The sequence below is a fragment of the Antechinus flavipes genome, chromosome 3 (assembly GCF_016432865.1).
Source record: "Antechinus flavipes isolate AdamAnt ecotype Samford, QLD, Australia chromosome 3, AdamAnt_v2, whole genome shotgun sequence".
Lineage (NCBI taxonomy): Eukaryota > Metazoa > Chordata > Mammalia > Dasyuromorphia > Dasyuridae > Antechinus > Antechinus flavipes.
In genome coordinates, this window is record NC_067400.1 from 315567867 (window position 1) to 315584407 (window position 16541).

At 34.0% G+C, this 16541-nt stretch overlaps 1 protein-coding gene across 2 annotated transcripts in view; it reads right to left on the reverse strand.

Annotated features, from left to right (window-relative positions):
- Window positions 1-16541, reverse strand: part of RABL3 (RAB, member of RAS oncogene family like 3) — a 72225-nt gene that overhangs the window by 13104 nt on the left and 42580 nt on the right. For both annotated transcript variants that reach the window (XR_007951901.1, XM_051985363.1), the window contains exon 5: window positions 6090-6240. Coding sequence is in view for 1 of the 2 variants with exons in the window: in XM_051985363.1 (XP_051841323.1) it covers window positions 6090-6240 (151 nt within the window). In the remaining variant the exon portion in view is untranslated. The remainder of the gene's footprint in view (window positions 1-6089; window positions 6241-16541) is intronic.

The following is a 16541-nucleotide window of genomic DNA, read 5'->3' on the forward strand; positions in this document are numbered from 1 at the left end:
TAACCTGGTTCTACTGATTCACTACTCATTTCTTAACCAGTACCAAATGGTTTTGATGACTGTCACTTTATAATATAGTTTTAGATCTGGTACTGCTAGGCATTCCTTTGTGCTTTGTTTTTTTTTTTTTTTTTTGTCATTAATTGCCTTAATAGTCTTGACCTTTTGTTCTTCCAGATGAATTTTGCTATTTTTTCCTAGCTCTATAAAATATATATTTTTTGGCATTTTGATTGATATGTGGATACTGAATAAGTAGATTAATTAATTAATTAAAATTCCTTTTTAAGCTCTTTCAAGAATTCTTGTTGGGCTTGTGTTCAATTCCCTTTTTTCTTTGAAGCTTTGCTTGTAGCTGTTTTAACAGTGCTGTCTCATGTTAAAGTTAGACTCTGCTCCTGGGGTTTAAGGGGCACTGTCCCAAGCTTCAAGTTTTTCCTGCTGCTGTTTTTAGAGCTGGTTCAGGGATATGCAGGATAAGTTGCCAGTTTTCAGTACAGCCAAGGTGGGTATGATCCAAGGAAAGGTGTAGTCAATGCTTTCCTAGCCTGCACTAGGGAAGAACTTTGCTCCCTCTGTAGTTATAAGCATTTGTGTTCCTATTGGACCTAGAACTATATAACCAGGTTCCTTGTTCTCCTGAAACCACAAGTGGTGGTGCTATGGCACTGAGACTAGGACCCTTATTTCCTTGTGTGCAACTACCAGTACTCCTCTCCACTGTGGAGCTGTGACTGGGGGTCCTGCTCCCCTATGGCTATAGCACTAGTGCTCCTTTTGCCCTGGAACCCAGTCCTGCATACAGGCAATGCAACATTCCTGCACCCAGGGTCAGCCACGGATCCCTTAGGATCTCCTTTTGACTGCTTGTCTGACCTCTTTAACTTCTTTGGGCTGTGAATTCCCTAAGCTGCTGGTGCATCTTGGTGCAGGGACCTCCTCAGTTGCTTTGGGATGAAAAAACATTTCATCCTGACTGGCAAAATGTTTGCCTTTAACCTGTTCTTAGCTCTGCCACTCTAGAATGTGATTGGAGACACTTCTTTAAAGTTGTTTGGAGGTGAATGTGGGGAGAGCGTGGCTGAGCTAGGACTTGTATCTGCCATCTTGGCTCCTACCTAGTTTTTTTTTTTTTTTTTAACCACAGGATTTAAATGGTATCCTGGAAGAGGAAGGTAGAGGAGTGGTCTAGAGCACTGAAATTGGAGCCAAAGAACCTGAGCTGGATTTCCACTTCTCACTGCTCCCTCTCTTTGTGACTTAATGTAATTTACTTAACCTCTTTGGACCTCCATTTTCTCATCTGTAAAATGAGGGAAGTGAACAAGATAACCTTGAAGATACCTTTCAGTTCAAGAATTATGATCTTATGATCCTACTTTTTGTATTCTCCACACAGTATCCAGTAGGTCCAACAAATATATACTTAACAAGTGAAAAAAATAAGAAATTAAGAAATTAAGACTCGGAGCAGTGGATTTTCATACCTATATTAGAGATATGTTTCTAAATCTCTAGGCAAGGGTCAGATTGTGATGTTATTGTTAACAACAAATAAACAAATGATAGCCACTGATACGAATAATGTAGATTAAAATTTTGGTCAATCCAAAATTAAATTATTTTTGCAAGGCAATTGGGGGTAAGTGACTTGCCCAAGTTCACACAGTATTAAGTGTCTGAGGCTGGATTTGTACTTAGGTTCTCCTGTCTACAGGGCCAGTGCTCTATTCATTGCATCATCTAGCTTCCTGTCCCTCAACTGAAAATTAAAAAAGAAAAAAAGGCCTGGTGTGAAGAAGGTTGGGCTCTTGGAATAAAAAATGTTAAGTAATAGTGGCAATGTCTTAAAATGCCTGTTCTCCATTGATGAAAAACTAACAGCTATTTGATCTCCAGCAGAGAACAAGCAGGTTTAAATAGTCAAGAGTATTCATAGCTGTGTTCCTGAAAGGGAACCTTTGTTTCTTCCTCTAAGACTTTCAAATTCTCATTGAAACCTATATCATGATCAGGATAAGGGTGATATAATTTTTAGATTATATACACTTGGAATCTGTCAAAGGGCTGATATCTGTGCAGTTTGGGATCATCTATAAATGATCTCTTTGAAATTAATAAAATCATTTTTTTCTAACAACTGTTTTGTTCTGTTCACCTTAAAGCCTAATCTATGCTCTCTCAAGAAGTAAACATTTACCCATTAAACAAAATTCACTGGCTATATCTTTTATGCTTTTGGTCAGAAATTGATATTATTAATAGTAAAAGAATACAAGTATGGTCTTCAAAACATTCAAAATGAAATTTAAAAGAATCATTCTGATAATTACTTTCTGTGGTAGGAATACCTTTTTTTTTTTTTTTGAATTTCAAAATTCATAGTACAAAAAGAGACTGTAAATCTAAAACCATATATTTTAGACACTAATAAGTTTTTGGGAAAAACTCCTTTTGAAATCTATGCAAGTCAGAATCACAATCCTAAGAACCTTCTCGAGTATTTCTAAATGCATATATACATACTTTCTAGTAAAGAATCTAAGATACAGCAAGACTTTGCAAATGGATAGCTGTTAAGTTTAAGAAAGACAAGATTAAGTAGAAAAGGTATCCAAACCAGATCTAATTTGTTAAGAGTATAAAATTTCTTTCCAACAATGAGATGACTGATGTCAGTTCCAATGATTTTGTGATGAAGAGAGCCATTTACACCCATAGAAAGGACTATGGCCACTGAATATAGATTTCAACATAACATTCTAACTCTTTTTGTTGCTATTTGCTTGCATTTTGTTTTCTTACTCATTTACTTTCCTTTTTGATTTGATTTTTCCTGTGCAGCAAGAGAATTGTATAAATATATTTACACACACTTGATTTAACATATATTTTAATATGTATAACATATATTAGATTGCTTGCCATCTGGGGAGGGGGTTGAAGGAAGGAGAGGAAAATTTGGAACACAAAGCTATGCAAGGTCAATGTTAAAAAATTATCCATGTATGTGCTTTGAAAATAAAAAGGGTTAAAAAAAAAGTATATAGGGGCAGCTAGGTAGTACAGTGGATAGAATACCAGCCCTGAAGTCAGAAGGACTTGGGTTCAAATCTGGCCTCAGACACTTAACATGTCCTAACTGTGTGACCCTGGACAAGTCACTTAACTCCAATTGGCTCAGCAAAAAAAAAAAAAAAAAAAAGTGTAGGGGAGAGTACCCTACTTATTATTGTGATATTCTTGTAGTTATGCCAGAAGGATATAAACTCTGACAGATTCTTCAATTGAGTGAGGTTTAGAGTTTGGACCTTAAATATGCCATGTTTGTTGCCCCCAAAACAGATCAGATCAATGGATAATAGTAGATATGTCTCTTGAGCATGATCAATCAAATCTAAAGATTGAAGAAGTTCATCACAGAGGATTTGTTATCATATAATGAATTTTTTGGCTATAATAAGCCATTAAGCTATCTCTTGAAGCAGTAAAGAATTAAGTGCTCACAAAGATGAAATCACAAATCTTTGATTACTGAAAGAAGTATGTAGAAGTGCTGTGATAAAGACTCAAGTATGAACTGTACTCTGCTCTTTCATTGCTTATATGTGCTTTACATAATGTACTATCATACATCTTCTGTTTAAACTACATAATTGTATTGTCAGGCTCTTTTTCCCCCCGATTTAAGAAGATGTATCATTCAATAGATCTGTGATCAACAAAAATATAATGGTATTCAAATAGTTCAATTTTCCTCTTTTTAAAGATTGAACTTGCTTATTTATACCTGAATTTTTGTTACTTTTCTTTCTAATTGTGTTATTTTTTTGGTGTTAACCTCCTTATTTTCACTTCCTTGGTATTCAATGTTCTTATTGTTAATAATCAGTTCAAAGGCCTGGCACCATCAAAAGTCCAAAGCTCTTTATCAAATGAATGAACTCTTTGGAGGCACTCAAACTCTTATCATTTGAAAAGCTTCTCCAGATTCTAAAAACATGTAAAACTGGCCTCATCCCTGTTAAGAGAATGATGAATGACATATTCTAGACTAATCAGGAAAACCTGCAGGCCCTGTTAACACAAAAACATTTTGATTGAAATCAAGAGGAACTACAAGAATAAAATAAATTCTGATTTCAACTTAGTCCATTTTTCTTCTGGGTACTGTTAAAATTGAGTAATCTTTGAATTACTAGTATCAGGACATGATGTACTCTAAGCCTGGAACTGCCCTCTTAATATTTCAAAGTCCATTGCTCATTCTTCAGATATTTACAGCAAATCCTCCATGGTGACAAATGAAGGAGACAGGAAAGCTAAGAATCAGCTTTTGTTTGAAGTCTTGTTATTCCTAAAATGAAGAGCCTACACTCCACTGCAAAATGGAATGCAAATGTTTCAAGAATTCGAAAGGAAGGTGGATCTAGTTGCAGAGATTTGATAAAGGGTAGAAACTACCCACCTGTAGCGAGCCATGAACACTCAGAAGTAAATGATCTGCAAAGAGCCACCATTACCATTTACATCTACCTCCCTTACATTGTTGCATCTGCAACAAAAATGGTGACCACAGTTTAGGAGTAGAACTATATGCATTTTTCTCCATTTAACACTGCTTGGCCTACAAAGGAACAGTGTCATATAGTATTGTTAGCCAGTAAGCCTTAACTGGGCTAAATGGCTCAGAATGGGACTCAGTAATCTGTAGTGTATTATCACATGGGAAACATGAGTAACTTTTAGCTTGTCTAGTAATCCCTCGGTGTGATATTTAGTTCTCAAAACTTATGTAAGCACTCCAGTGTTTATGGAAGAGTTTAAATGATTAGGAGAGATCTCTTCTGTGATATGAAGGCTACCCTTCACCAAATTGAGGTAACTAAGTGACTCACTCAAGGCAGGAACAACAGAGGCACAAAATCACCCCCTACACTAAGCACCTAATTATTTTTAGTTTGTTTTATCTTTATTATAGTAAGCCCATCATTTTCCTCAGACACAAACAAATTATCACAGTGGATAGCATTGGAATCACTGTTATAAGTCACTTTATATAATGTTAATTTTATAGAATACATGTTTAAGAGCCTGCTATACATAATATACTACATGGTACCTAGCATGAAGTTCCAGAAAGCAGGGTTAACTGCCTAATAAATTGGCATAGAGAGAATGAACTTACTCAGGTAATGACTGTAGACTTGTAAGTGATCAAAGAGTCAAAGCACACAAGTTATTTATAAAAGAACAATAGCCAGGAAGTGATATGTAGGGTATAGCTGTCTCCCCCACAGTGACTTAGCTGTAAGTACTGGGCATGTTATTTCCCTTTTCTGGATTTCAAATTTTTTATCTGTAAATGAGGGTGGATTAGATGTAATTTAAGGATCAAGTAATACTGCATTGTACAGAAGAGAACAATTAGGAACTAACAAGAAACTTCCAAGAATAGAAGACACTAACAGGGAAATGTATAATAGAATGAAAGATGTTTTTGAAACAAAGGTAAGGAAGACAAGCAGATAGCCACAGTGGAGTATTCTTCCAATGTTAAGAAAAATCAAGATAGTCCTCCAATACTTTGAGTGGATCCTCTGTGATGAACTTGGGGGAGGACATGGATAAGAGCTGGACAAAGGCATCAGGCAGGGACACATTGTGATCTGTATCACTGAAGAAAGAAACCAAACTGACAGGATCACTGATCCATCAGAAAACTTTTAAGTATCTATTATATTAAATGACATATAATATTTCACCATCCCTTAATCTACTGAGAATGTTTTTCTAATAACACAGACATCTGCTAGTGAAATACCAGAGCAGCTTGGTGCAGTGCAGAGAGGGCTGGGCCTAGGTCAAAAGACTTCAGTTCAATCCAGACTCAAATACTGACTAGCTGTGTGACCCTGGACAAGTCACTTCAGCACTTAAGTCGGTTTCTCATCTATAAAATGTATAATAACAGCACCTATCTCTCAGGGACATTGTGAGGATCAAATGAAATAATAATTATAAAACTTTTAGCCCAGTGCCTGGCACAAAGTGCTATATAAATGTTAGCTATTATTATTATTACTTACCAAATTAATCTCTTCTGCATTGAAATCTTCAGCCAAGAAAGCAATTCTAGTTAGAACTTCATTACGCTTAGTTTCATGAATTTGGTCCAGTTTGGTTCCTATTACCAACAGGGGGATTTGATTATCAGCAAACTGTTCTCGATCATAATCCCTGTTACAAATAATGAAAAAGTGAAAATCATAGATTTTCTATTAGAAATGTCCTATGTTTATTTTACTTATAACACATACATATCCTTGTATCATTTACCTACCAATTGACTATTCCATGTATCTGTTGTTTAAAAACAGTATTTTTAACTTTCAAAAATAAGTACAAATATTAAAATGTATAAGGATGAAGACCACCAGAATAAGGCATATATATGCTGTAAATATAACTGTAAACTTTTATTTATATAAGTAAAAAAAATAGACTGCATAGTAGTTTTAATAAGGTAGTTACAAAATCATCTTTCTAAGACCAATTTTTTCCCTTAATGTGTCCATTTGACCAGGTTCTGATGTCATTATATTGCCTATTTCTACATATCCACTGAAACTTTCCTACCACTTTCCGAATTTCATTTCTTTACCCATCAATTTTCTGACCTATTCCTACAAGTTTTTGAGGGCCTATTAAGGATAGTAAATATTTTTTATATACAAATTAAAAACTATTTATTTCACTGGTTTTCAAAAATTTCTTTAGTAAAAGAACCATTCACTTCAAATAAAACAGGGAGAGCTGTCACAACAAAATCTTTTAAAAGGATCTTTTAACTATTACCACTCACATGAAAGAGTGTTCCAAATCACTATTGATCAGAGAAATGCAAATTAAGACAACTCTGAGATACCACTACACACCTGTCAGATTGGCTAAAATGACAGGAAAAAATAATGATGAATGTTGGAGGGGATGCGGGAAAACGGGGACACTAATGCATTGTTGGTGGAGTTGTGAACGAATCCAACCATTCTGGAGAGCAATCTGGAATTATGCCCAAAAAGTTATCAAACTGTGCATACCCTTTGATCCAGCAGTGTTTCTATTGGGCTTAGACCCCAAAGAGATACTAAAGACGGGAAAGGGACTTTGTATGTGCCAAAATGTTTGTGGCAGCCCTGTTTGTAGTGGCTAGAAGCTGGAAAATGAATGGATGCCCATCAATTGGAGAATGGCTGGGTAAATTGTGGTATATGAACATTATGGAATATTATTGTTCTGTAAGAAATGACCAACAGGATGAATACAGAGAGGCTTGGAGAGACCTACATGGACTGATGTTAAGTGAGATGAGCAGAACCAGGAGATCATTATACACTTTGACAACGATACTGTATGAGGATGTATTCTGATGGAAGTGGATTTCTATGACAAAGAGACCTAACTGAGTTTCAATGGATAAATGATGGACAGAAAGAGCTACACCCAAAGAAGGAACACTGGGAAACGAATGTGAAATATTTGCATTTTTGATTTTCTTCCCAAGTTATTTTTACCTTCTGAATCCAATTCTCCCTGTGCAACAGGAGAACTGTTTGGTTCTGCAAATATGTATTATATCTAGGATATACTGCAACATATTTAACATATATAGGACTGCTTGCCATCTTGGGGGGGGGGGTGGAGGGAGGGAGGGGAAAAAACGAAACATAAGCGAGTGCAAAGAAAATGTTGTAAAAAATTACCCTGGCATGGATTCTGTCAATACAAAGTTATTATTAAATAAAATAAAATTTTTTAAAAAAAAGGATCTTTTAAACCATAGTACTAATAGTACTGAATAACACAGAGATGATTAAAACACACATTTTCAAATAAATGTAATTCTCAATTTTAACAAATCTAATACTATTGCAAAATAATTTAATTCAATGTAATTCATCTCAATAAGCACTTTTTAAAGCACTTACTATTTATTAGACACTGTTAGGCACAGGATTATAAAGATTAATAATGAAGGCATTGCCGGCCTTCAGGTAGTTTACTTTTTACTAAGAAGAAACAAAAGAAATTACAAAATACAAAGTAAAGTCAATGAAATTTAATAGGGGGAGAAAACTAACAACTAATGTGGTCAAGAAAGATCTTGTGTAAGTAGCATCTAAGTTGTGTCTTAAAAGGAAGCTTAAGATTCTAAGAGGTGAGACAGGAAAGTATTCCAGGCACAGATAGCAATCTATGCAAACAGACAAATTGGAGCTCGGATATTATATACAATGAATAGCAATAAGTCTCTTTTTTAGAATGTAGTGTGCGTATGAAAATGATGTGAAATCAGCCAGACTGTGAAGAGTTTTAAATGCAAAATATCACTCTTTATATTTAATCCTAAAACAATTAAGGAGCCACTGAAGGTCCTTAAAGGGGAGAGACATAGTCAGACTCATGCTTTAGGGAGAGCAATTTAACAAATGTATAGAAGATAAATTGGAATGGTGAGACTTGAGGCAAAAGGAACAATTAAGAGAATATTGCAATAGTCCAGATGAAAGATGATGAGAGTCTGAATAAGGTGGTAGCTCTGGAAGTGGAATGCAGTTTCAAGAAGGTGGAGGGGTTAAAAGTCAGGCTGAAAGGGGTTGAGAGATGAGCCAGAACTGCAGGCATGAAGGTAGTAAGTTTAGCCAGCCCTTTTTAAAAGTTTGGCTATAAAGTGAGAGGAGATCAAGAGATCAAGTCTGAGAGTCAAGTGGTAGGTTTTAAAAATGGAAGGACTTTGGCATTTTTGAAGTCAATGACAAAAAGAGTTAGCAGTAAGGAGAGACTAAAGTTAAAGAGAAAGATCCTGATTTAAGGGGCAAATTCCTAAAAGAAATAGGTAAAGGTCCAAAAATGGAAGGAATAGTGTGGTTGAGCAGAAGGACCACCTCTTCATCAGAGATTGATGCAAAAGTATGGAATAGTGGAGAAGAGAAATCTTAGCATGGTTGGCCTGTAAGATTTTCTTAGTGTAACAGGCACTTTCTGCTGAAAGCAAGGGAAGTATATGTATAGAAAGGAAAAAAAAGTCTAAAGCGAAGGTTTGGAATAGGGGGTGTTATAATGAGGGAAGAATAAAAGGATTGTAGTACAGCAGTTAGTTGAGTTGAAATTAGATAACGAATCAGTAGTAAAATTATTATTTCCAATGATAAAAATACCTTCCAGTTGTCTGGTTGTCCTTCAATTAACAAGGGTGCTTCTTTGAGATGCTCTCAAATAAAATAGGGGAAAGATAATTAAAGAATCAGAGAATTTAAAATAAATGAAGAACACGTCCTTGTTTGCCTACTAGAAATCTGGCTAGAAAGGAATTGGCTTCAACCTGAGGTAAATGGCCAATGGCTTCAGCATTGATAGTCTATTGAGAATACGTAAAATGCTCAGTCCATCTTTCTAGGACCATGTCCTTATCACTAATCAATGTGGTTTCAAACAATATTGAGTGGCTTAAAATCATACTTCTTTGGCCCATAAATAGCCTTCAGGGAATCATAAAAGTGCTTTGGATGGTTATTATCAGTGTAAAGCTGAATTTCATCTTTCTTCTTAATGAACCAAGAAACCTGCATTTCTCTAGGTTTTGTTTGTACTTTTGATGGAACTAAATGCCTTCTGATAGGAGGATTGTGCTGTCAAATCCTGTGGGGAATTTGGGAGGTTCTGAAGGAAAGCATGAGAAAGAAAAGGTATTAGGCTATCTGCCAAACTGAACCATTACACTGAACCATTGTACTGACCTCATTGTTATATGTCTGTGAAACCTAGACAGTATACCAGCATCATGCCAGAAAACTGTATAACTTCCATCTGAATTGTCTTAGCAAGATTCTGAGGATCAGCTGCCAGGATAAGGTACTAGACACAGAGATCTTTTCTCAAGCTAAACTGCCAAATATTCAAGCACTTCTGCAGAGAATGCAACTCTAATGGACTGGCCACTTTGTTGGAAGGCCAAATGTACATTTGCCTAAAAGACTATTTTATAGAAAACTCAACACAAGATGCATGCTCACAAGGTGGTCAGAAGAAGCAATAAAAGCACATTTGCAAGGTCTTTCTGAAGAGCTTTGGAACTGATTGTGTAAGGTGGTAAATGCTGGCAAAATACCACCTAGTCACAGTTCTCTATGAGCAATGCAGAACTGCAGTAGTTCAAAAGAAATGTACTATCTTCAATTTTAGAGACATCTCCATCTAAAAGTTTATATGAATCGTTTGCACCCAACCTGTGGTCCAGCCTTCTGAGCTTGTATTGGTTTCATCAGCCAATGTTGATGCATTGTAACTGGACTCCAAAAGAGTTATCATTTTGGTACTCTTCAAGAATGGAGGACAACCAGACAACTGGAAGGTATTTTTTATCACTGGAAATAATTTGTATGCTATATGTCCTGGCTCTAGCAGATATTATATTATCATTTTAAGAGTTTAAATTTTAAATTTTTAGTTTTTTATTAGTAAATTCATTCACACTTTTTTTGAGAATCATAAAATGATTTTAAGGTAACAGTAACATAATATATAGGGCATACTAGGATCACTCAAAGTAAATAGACTAGAGATCACTATTATCTTAGCTTTTTTTTTTAAGGATTGAGTAATTGAACTAGATTCATAAATGTTTTGTTTCATCTTGATTATGAACACATTTGCATTTTTTTGTCTTTAAACTTATTGATTTTATCTGGTAGTCTAGAATCAAAGTTGGAATAATAACAAAAAAACCAAATTTTTCCTAACACGATTTTGCCAGGCTGCCCACAGTCATTTAAGTGATTATGTAGTTCATTAAATGATATAAATTAGTTGAATGAGCAGCCAACTTTGGGGCTAAATGATTTAAACCAAATATATCTGCAGAACCTCTTGGATTGATGAATGAAATAAAATTTGAGAAATGCAGATTTAAAAGAATTTTGTCGCCCAAGAAATGATCTAGAACCAAAGTGCTTCAAATAATGAAAACAGGATGATTGACAGACATCTTACTGTTGGGCAGCTAGGTGATGGAATGGCTGTGAGTCATGAAAACCTAAGTTTAAATCCAGCCTTAGATACTTACTAGCTGTATGATCCTTGGTGAGCCAATCAGTCAATCTCCATTTGCTTTGGTTTACTCATCTATTAAATGAGGGTAATAATAGCACCTGCCTTCTGGGATTGTTGTGAGGATCAGATGAGAAAATTTTAAAATTCTTAACACAGTGCCCAGTACATGCTTAATACCATATACCTGTTAACTATTATAATTATTATTACTCCTGAATATTGACTCAAAAGATTCATCTAGGAATTATGTTCAAAATTCCAGCTACTTGGAGACATCCTAGTATTGGAAAGCTTAAGCTAAGGGGTTCTGTAGTATAGCAGCAAGATGGGTAATTACATGTGATTCCAAGAATATACAAGAGTCTACTATGATTACTCTATCTCTGTGACAATAGGGGAAAGTGTCAAGCTACTAGGTATCCCTTTGAGAATGCTCAATGGATAGATCACAGAAAGTGGATGGGTTTCCATGTTGTTGTGTATGTATACCTATTAAAAATGGAGATTATATTAAGAAAATACCTAGATATAGAGATGACAAAGAAGAGAAAATCAAACAGATGACCTGTGTCTGATTATAAAGCTGGGTAAAGAGAAAAAACAAACAAACCAGATTTAGCAAATGAGAATGGGGGCGGGGGTGGGGAGGGGGGAGAGGAAGATATAAAGGAGTGAAAGTACCAGTATTCATATTCCAGCTCTGCCATTTACATATTTTATAGCCTAGGAAAAGCCACTAAATATCTTTGAGCCTCAATTTCCTCACTTATAAAATGGAAGGAAATGAATTAGATTATTTCTGAGGCCCCTTCTAGTTCTAAATCTATGATCTTATAAAACTGGGATATATATCTAATAGAATCTATATTCTATATAGATATATGGAGTCTATATTTAAGAGAGGAATTTGCAAGTAGAATGCAAACTTGTATTGGCATCCAAGCTCTCAAAAATGATCAGAAAATTTTAGTGTCCTTGGGGTCTGCAAAAGGGTTACTACTGAACTCATCCAAAGGCAGAGGAATCATATAAAAGGTGCTTCATTTCACTGAAAAGGAAGATGAAGCACCACATTATCTATGTATTAAAGATAAGCTAGGTGTAGATTTTAAAAAATATATTACAAGCAAAAACTAAGTCAGCAGAAATGGAGTTTCAAGATAATTCAGGTTGGCTTGTGTCAGAAAATCAATAAACCAGTCAATATATCCAAATTTAGTAGTTTCCCCTTTTCTTCAGTATGTCTTCCCTTCTTTCTTCCCTCCTCCTCCTTTCCTTCCATATTTTATTATTTTTCTTTTCTTTCCTTTTTTTTTTTTTTGAAATTTATGAATCAGTTAGTTAAACTTACTGAAACATTATACCAAACTACAATTTTTAGAAATTTGAAAGCCTCTTGAGTGGCTAGCCTTTACAGTGAGTTCTATTGTTTGTAATCTACCTTTTAAAAACACTAACATCCTTCTTTTTACAATTTAGCTAATTACTGCAAGAAACCTTTGACCCTTACTTTCAACATAAATATTGCTTTGAGAGACAAGATGTGAAACTGTGATTTGCCTTATTAATCACTAAAATGTTATCCTTAATTTCCCATGACACATATCCCTTTCATGTTACATACAAATTCTCCTTATTTACTCCTTACCAAAAATTCCATCTATGACAAATCATTGCGGATAAGCCTATCTTCCAGTTTTATCTTCACTCAAGTGCTGACAACTAAGTAGGAATGCACTCACAGTAACTCAGCTATATTCCTTAACAACTGAAAAATTTCCACTAATCCTTTTGACAAAAATATTATTTCCTTCAAGAAGTCTTTCAAATAACACTCTTCCCTGTCTTCCTTCTCCTACTTCACGTTACACTTTTAATTATTGTTACCATCCCATCAATCATTTCTGAGAAAAACCCTGCAAAAAACCCTTTCCATAGTAGATTGAACTCCACCTTTTAACAAAGAAAAAACATTTTATACAGTGACTATTTCTGACCATGTATACAATGTTCTATCCTAGTAGTCCAACTTCTCTCAGATGAAAAAGTATGTTTCATTATGTTTTCTGGATTTTTCATCAATTTTTTTTTAAATGTTCAGTTTTTTTTCATGATTTTTTTTCATTTATAATACTGTAATCAATGAGTATTGTAGGATCTTTCAGTTCTCTCATAAAGTCCTCCCCATTTCTATGAATCCTTCATATCTGTCATTTTTTAGTTGCAGAATATTCCATTACATTCATATAATAGATTTTTATCCATTCCTCAGTCAATTAGTACCCACTTTGATTCCACTTCTTTGTTAAAAGCAAAAATATGTCTATGCATATTGATCTTTATGGCTTTAATTTCCTTGGTGCATATGTCCAGTAGTGAGGTCATTTGCTTAAAACTGTGAGGATCATACAATAACTTTACTTGCATAATTGCAAATTTATGCTCAGAATGGAATTAATCTCTTTCCAAAACAACAGCAGTAATCCCTTTTTGGTTATCTCTGCTAAACTGCATGGTGTAAAGTTTTCATGTGCACGTCTCACTATATCAAGTTTTCATATCATTAAGTAGAGTTTCCATTATAATCATGTACTACAATTTGCTTGGCCAGTGCCCACCTGAGAGGGAATTTTCCCAATTCTTTGCTATCTCACTGCACTTATAAATATTTTAGGGCTTGTAGAGACTTTCTTTTTACTGATGGTCTCCTTGGGGTATTAAGTTCATAATGGAATTTTTCAGTTACACAGTGTGGACATTCTAGTCACGATATTTGCATAAGTCTACATTGCTTTCCAAAACAGCTAGATTAATTGTGTCTATTTTCCTACAATCCTTCCAACTTGTTTCCACCACTTGTCATTTGCCATTTTTCAGGGTGTGATGAAAAACCTCAGTATTGTTTTAATTCATTATTTGTTCATATTTAACCACTTATCTATCGAGGGATGGCTTTTGATCATGATTAGTTATAATTTATATATAATTTGAATACCAAACTCTTATCAGAGAAATCTGATAGCGATTTACCCCTATTTACTATTTCCCTTCTTGTGCTGGTACATTAATTTTGTTTGTGCAGAAAAATCCGTTTTTGTTTTCTGAAAGTATTAAAGTTTTTTGTTTAATTTTCTATAGTTGTTTTTATCCCTTGTTAAGTTAAGATTGCACCTCCTATTAACAGTTATGAGAGGTAAACATACTGCTTTTCTTTCAATTTTTTATGATAAAATCTTTGATATTTAAGTAATATGCTCACTTAGAATATATTATACTATATAGAGTATGCTCTTGGTCTAAATCTAGTTTTCTCCGTAGTTATCTGCTGGGAAGTTCTTTCCTGAGTAAATGATGTTTTCTGGTTTTCTGGTTTAATAATCAATGAGTTATTGAATTCTTTTGCTATTGATTCTCCCTTGTCTAATCTGGTCTGCTGATCTACTTGTACATTTTTAAAACAACAGTAAATAACTTTCATAATTGCTGCATTATGATATAGTTTGAGAACTAGAAGTGCTATTCTTCCTTCATAGAATATCAAATATTAATTTCATTATTAGCCTTGATATTCTAGAACTTGTTTTTCCAAATAAATTTTGTTTTTATTATATTGGATTTTGAAAAGTATCCCTTTCATAATTTGATTGATAAAGACAAAATCAACTCTAGTAATAAGGTTATTTTGATTATATCGGCAGTCTTGCTATAACAACTGCAGAATATACCTTCGGCTGCTTAAGTTATTATTTTTTTAAAAGAGCACTTGGTTCTTTGTCTGCTGTTAAACTGAATCCCTGACAATTTACACATCCTATAACTACTTGGAATGACATTTCCCGCCCCCCTCCCCCCTATAACTGCCTTTTGGACTTTGTTATTTTATCTTTCTATTGCTGCCTCTTAGATTCTGTTATTACACAAAAATGCTGTTGGGACTCATTTTGTAGCCTGCAATGCTGATCAAGTTTTTTAATTCTCAGTACCTTTGCTGATTCCCTGGGATTTTCTAAGTAAACCATCATATCACAACAAATTGATAATTTTTCTCCTCTTTTATCCAAACTGTAGAATTTTTAGTGCTATACTTTGTCATAGTCTATTTCCATATGTACTGAGATAATTGTGTTTTTGGATGTTTCGGTTTTATGTTAATAAGTAATTCGGTTACGTCTTTTTCTAGTGTTGAATCAATCTTGGTATAACTCCAAATCAGTCATCATGAATTTTTAGATGATTAATTGTAAACTACATGACCAGGTTCTATTTAATATTTTTGAAAGAATATTTACTAGTGATTCTTGTGTTTTATTCTTCTCAGGTTTAGATATTAGGAGTGTGTATGTATGTATGTATGTATATATATATATATATATGATTTTTTTTTCCATAAAAGGAATTCCAAATGGCGTTTCCTTTCTCCTTTTTTGAATGTAGTATTGGTACTAATTGCTCATTAAAAGTTTGATAGCATTCTGCTATGATTCCACCAGGACAGTAATTTTCCTTTTGGCAAATCCTTTATAACCAGCTCTTGCTTCCTTTCTGCATGGTGGATTCTCTTTTTTGGTCTTCTGTTGGATTGTGTACTTACACTTTTAAGAAATTCCTCAATTGTGTGTGTGTGTGTGTGTGTGTGTGTGTGTGTGTGTATGTGTTTTCAATTTTATTACCATATAATGACATATTAGTTTCTAGTTATGCTCACTTTTTTCTGGTTTTATTGTGGAATCACCTTGCTCACTTGCTGTCTTGTTAATTTAATTTTCTGATCTGTATTTAATCAAATTGGCTTAAGTTTTAGCAATTTTATTAGGAATTTCTAAGAACTAGCTTTTAGTTTTGTCATTTTCATAGGTCTTTCTTCCCCACTCCACCAAGTTTTTGTCTTTTCTAATTTTTAAAATATCCCCTTATTATGCTTACTTCAAATTTATTTGTTGGCTCTCTAATTTTTAAATACATATTCACTTTATAAATCCTTTCTCTTTTTCTATTTTGTTAATATATTAATTTTGCAGGGAGATAATTTTTTCCTAAGAATTGCTTAAGTTGCTTCTCAGAAATTTTGGTATACTGTTTCACTGTTATAATTTTTTTCACATAATAATTGTTTCTATGATTTGTTGTTTAATATTCAGGATTTCATTATTAAGTCTCCATTTGGTTGTCTATCTTTTATTTGTGGTCTATAAAGGATGCTTGCTATTTTTGCCTTTTTATATTTTATTTATATTATCTCTGGTTTTAACACTGATCAGTTTCTGTAAAAGCCCAAGTGCTGAGGATGTGTATAGTTTTTAGCAGGACCATTTACAAGAAAATTTTGTTTTTTTAGTCTTATTTCTCCAAAACTTTGTTCAATTTTATATTTTTTTCTTTAAGATTATTCTTTTTTAGACTCACCTAAAATTAAATATCAAGACACTGAAGCT